The sequence below is a fragment of the Syngnathus scovelli genome, chromosome 4, assembly GCF_024217435.2.
Source record: "Syngnathus scovelli strain Florida chromosome 4, RoL_Ssco_1.2, whole genome shotgun sequence".
Taxonomy (NCBI): Eukaryota; Metazoa; Chordata; class Actinopteri; order Syngnathiformes; family Syngnathidae; genus Syngnathus; species Syngnathus scovelli.
Window position 1 is genome coordinate 1,853,055 of NC_090850.1, and position 4,446 is coordinate 1,857,500.

The following is a 4,446-nucleotide window of genomic DNA, read 5'->3' on the forward strand; positions in this document are numbered from 1 at the left end:
ATGGAAACATAAGGTACTAACAGTCACGTTGCCTGTCAGTACTATTAATGTCAGCATTACTGTCAGAGGTCAGGGTTGTACATTGCAGAGACACGGATCTCCTTTTTGTTTCTGATCTTGATCCGTTTCCTCGCAAAGAATGAGTGTCGTTAAAATAGACCACGCCCACACGAGCCAAAACAGCCAATCAAGCTCGCAGATATAGACACCAAACCCCAGTGCGCCGCATCGTCCCTGCCCAGCCAGTGACGTCATGCACACGGCTCTGTCTGGCTGCAAAGGAACTTAGACAAAAGCAACAGTGATTCTCAGGACCAGGAGAATCCTTGCCAGGAAGGATTAATACATTTATCTTTCTGGAGTACATATACGCACCTTTTCTGTAATATTTTTGGCAAAACTACTTGGATTGGATCGAGACTTTTTCACTATTTGGGAAGACAAAACGAGCGGATGTTTTTGTACTCCTTCCACACTGCTTTTCACATTTTCAGCCGCACTGATTTATTTGCACTGACTGGTTGTCTGTTGAAAACCGGGTCGGGTACCTTCCCCCTCCTCCTTCCCTCTCCTGTCTACCCGGTCACTCCTTTTGTACCCTCCTTTTTTTTTGGCCCCAAAGATGCCCAGCTCACTGTTCGCCGACAGCAGTGTGCAGGTAGATGCGCTGGACGACCACAGAGCCCTGCAGTTCGCCTCGGACCAGTTCTCGATGCTTGGGTTGGGCAACGACGACAACTTGCTATACGACGACAGCCAAGAGCTTCGAAAAAAGAGTGTAAACATGACTAAGTGCGTTCCTGTGCCCAGCTCGGAACATGTGGCAGAGATTGTGGGCAGACAAGGTGAGTGTCCGGCCAGACCTACTCTACGTATGTGGCGTCCTAGGCGGTGATTTAAAAAACAATTAAACTACACTATACAATTGTCTTGGAAGTATAAGATGACACACCACACAGGTAACAATATTAAATACGTATACACATTCTAAAACGCATCATCTAATTTAAAATGTAAAAATGAAAAAATCTAGGCGATACAATTCATTTATTTTTCCTGATATAGAGATTAGATTTTGCTGCTGTTTATTATGGCATGTGGCAATGCTAAATTATGATAATAATGTCGTTAATATGTCATGACTCGACTCGTCCCTGGTTGTTTTATATGTAGGTTGTCATGGTTTCTGTCCGCGTCTGTGTACTCGCCCCTCCCCTCCTGTTACCTCACAATCATTGTAATCTCAGTCACCTGCCTCTTGTTACCTGTCTTGTATTTAAGTCCTGTCTTTTCGTTTCACGTCTTTGTCGGTCAGTCCTGTTGTTGGTTTTGTTAGTGAGTTATGTCAGTTTACCGAGTCTGTTAGTTTGTTTTCTCCAATAAACCCTGGTCCAAGCTGCACTTGGTCGCCCTGCTCCATTCCGATTCGTGAAATAATAGGGTGCACTTTAACATAGATGTAAAGTTTAAACTAATTAACGTTTTACACAATTTACAACAAACAAACAAACATAGGGATACAAATGTCAAATTTAAAGGGGCAAAATGCCAACAGAATCTTTGACTCCGAAAAGCAGGAAAAAACATTTGATGCACCATCACTGCTGAGTTGGGTCAATTTGATCCAACTTTGGGTTGCTTTGCAAAAAAAAACCAAACAATTTTTGTGCTCCAGACAGATTTGATTGTTTTGACATGTTGACAAAGTTCTTCAATAGATTCTCCCCTTCCCCATCAAAAAGCTAGCAGTAATATTAATTGGGCATTGTTATACATTTAAATCTACAGTATACTATAGTAGCTTTTCAGTTTTGTCACAATTGTCAATTTATTGTAAATGTGTGTCCTCCCCACTTGAAACAGATTGATTTAGCCACCAAAGAATTAGCCTTTATTTCACTCAATTATCAGATATCTTTTCATTTTTTCTCCATTTTGGCATGAGCAGTAGTTTAATTTGACAGTTTCATTCCCTCAGTTCGTGACTGGCCATAAGGTGCCCAAAGCGCATTCTGTGCACTGACCTAATAGCAGTTAAATTAAATTAAATTTAGTTTCAGATTTTATTTTAGAGTTAGGTAACAAACCAAAGAAAAAAAATGAGACAATATGTTTTGGCAAATAGCTAAGTAGGTATACAAAGTAGTAAACATGATACAATATCAAACACCTGCCTTAAATTTTCTTGATTCACATTTATCTACAGTAAATATAAATAAAGCTGTCACTGCCCTTATGAAGAATAAAATATATGGATTTAGTTTTCCCTCTCCCGGACGCGGGTCACCGGGGCCCCCCTCTGGAGCCAGGCCTGGAGGTGGGGCTCGAAGGCGAGCGTCTGGTGGCCGGACCTTCGCCCATGCGGCCCGGCCGGGCACAGCCCGAAAAGTGAACGTGGGTCCCCCTTCCCATGGGCTCACCCCCTGTGGGAGGGGCCAAAGGGGTAGGGTGCATAGTGAGCTGGGCGGCGGCCAAGGGCGGGGACCTTGGCGGTTCGATCCCCGGCTGCAGAAGCTGGCTCTTGGGACATGGAATGTCACCTCTCTGGCTGGAAAGGAGCCCGAGCTGGTGTGAGGCAGAAAAGTTCCGACTAGACATAGTCGGACTTACCTCCACGCACAGTTTGGGTTCCGGTACAAGCCCTCTCGAGAGGGGCTGGACTCTCTTCCACTCTGGAGTTGCCCACTTATTGCCCTCCGGATGGGTGCCTGCACATTGGGGTTCACCCCCGTGAACGAGAGGGTGGCCTCTCTTCGCCTTCGGGTGGGGGGAAGGGTCCTGACTGTTGTTTGTGCCTATGCACCGAACAGCAGCTCGGAGTACCCACCCTTTTTGGGGTCCTTAGAAAAAGTACTGGAGAGCGCGCCTTCTGGGGACTCCATTGTTCTACTGGGTGACGTCAATGCTCACGTGGGCAATGACAGTGAGACCTGGAAGGGCGTGATTAGGAGGAACAACCCCCCCAATCTGAACCCGAGCGGTGTTCTGTTGTTGGACTTCTGTGCTCGACACGGATTGTCAATAATGAACACCATGTTCAAACATAAGGGTGTCCATGTGTGCACTTGGCACCAGGACACCCTAGGCTGCAGTTCGATGATCGACTTTGTAGTCGTGTCATCGGATTTGCGGCCGCATGTTTTGGATGCTCGGGTGAAGAGAGGGGCAGAGCTGTCAACTGATCACCACCTGGTGGTGGGTTGGCTCTGATGGTGGGGAAGATGCCAGTCCGACCTGGCAGACCCAAACATACTATGAGGGTCTACTGGGAACGTCTGGCAGAATCCCCTGTCAGGAAGAGCTTCAACTCCCACCTCCGGCACAGCTTTCCCCACATCCCAGAGGATGACTACCGCCCTGTGGCACTGACGCCCATCATCATGAAGTGCTTTGAGCGGCTGGTCATGGAGCACATCAAGTCCGTTCTCCCCCCCACCATTGACCCTTTCCAGTTTGCGTACCGTGCCAAGCGGTCCTCTGAGGATGCCATCTGCTCTGCCCTCCACTCGGCCCTCACCCACCTGGAGAGAAAGGACTCATATGTGAGGTTGCTGTTTGTGGACTTCAGCTCTGCCTTCAACACCATTGTGCCGCAGCGACTCATCTGCAAACTCGACGAGCTGGGCCTCAGTACCTCCCTCTGCAACTGGATACTGGACTTCCTCTGTCAGAGGCCTCAGGTGGTGCGTGTTGGCGACAAAATCTCCGCCAGCATCACGCTGAGCACGGGAGCCCCCCAGGGCTGCGTGCTCAGTCCATTGCTCTTCACCCTGCTGACGCATGACTGCACTGCGACCTACAGCGACAACCGCATAGTGAAGTTTGCTGACGACACGACTCTGGTGGGTCTCATCACGAAGGGCGACGAGACTCGGTACAGGTCGGAAGTTGACCTTCTGACCACGTGGTGCAGGGACAACAACCTCCTGCTGAACGTCAATAAGACCAAGGAAATGATTGTTGACTTCCGGAAGGGTCACACAACACACCTGCCGCTGATCATCGACGGTGCTGTGGTGGAGAGGGTGAGCTGCACCAAGTTCCTGGGGGTGCACATCAGTGAGGACCTCTCCTGGTCCGAAAACACCTCGTCACTGGCGAAGAAAGCTCAGCGCCGCTTGTACTTCCTGCGGAAGCTCAGGCGTGCATGTGCTCCTCAGGCAGTCCTGTCTACATTCTACCGTGGCACCATTGAGAGCGTCCTCACCAGTTGCATCGCTGTCTGGGGTGGTAACTGCACTGAACAGAACTTGAAGGCCCTGCAGCGCATAGTGAATACGGCTGGTAAGATTATTGGTGCTTCGCTCCCCTCCCTGAAGGACATTTACACCTCCCATGTCGCCCGCAAGGCAACCTCGATTGCCAGAGATGTGAGTCACCCGGCTCACTCTTTGTTTGACCTTCTGCCCTCTGGGAAGAGGTACAGGAGGCTGCGCTCCCGCACCA

The 4,446-nt window shown here is 49.1% G+C and overlaps 1 protein-coding gene across 1 annotated transcript in view; it reads left to right on the forward strand.

The window, feature by feature from the left end:
• The first annotated feature begins 235 nt into the window (after positions 1-235).
• The window catches only part of mex3b (mex-3 RNA binding family member B), a 24,568-nt gene continuing 20,357 nt past the window's right edge, over positions 236-4,446 (forward strand). Inside the window, exon 1 of the mRNA XM_049717467.2 lies at positions 236-845. Within this exon, the coding sequence (XP_049573424.1) occupies positions 623-845 (223 nt within the window). The 5' untranslated portion in view covers positions 236-622. The remainder of the gene's footprint in view (positions 846-4,446) is intronic.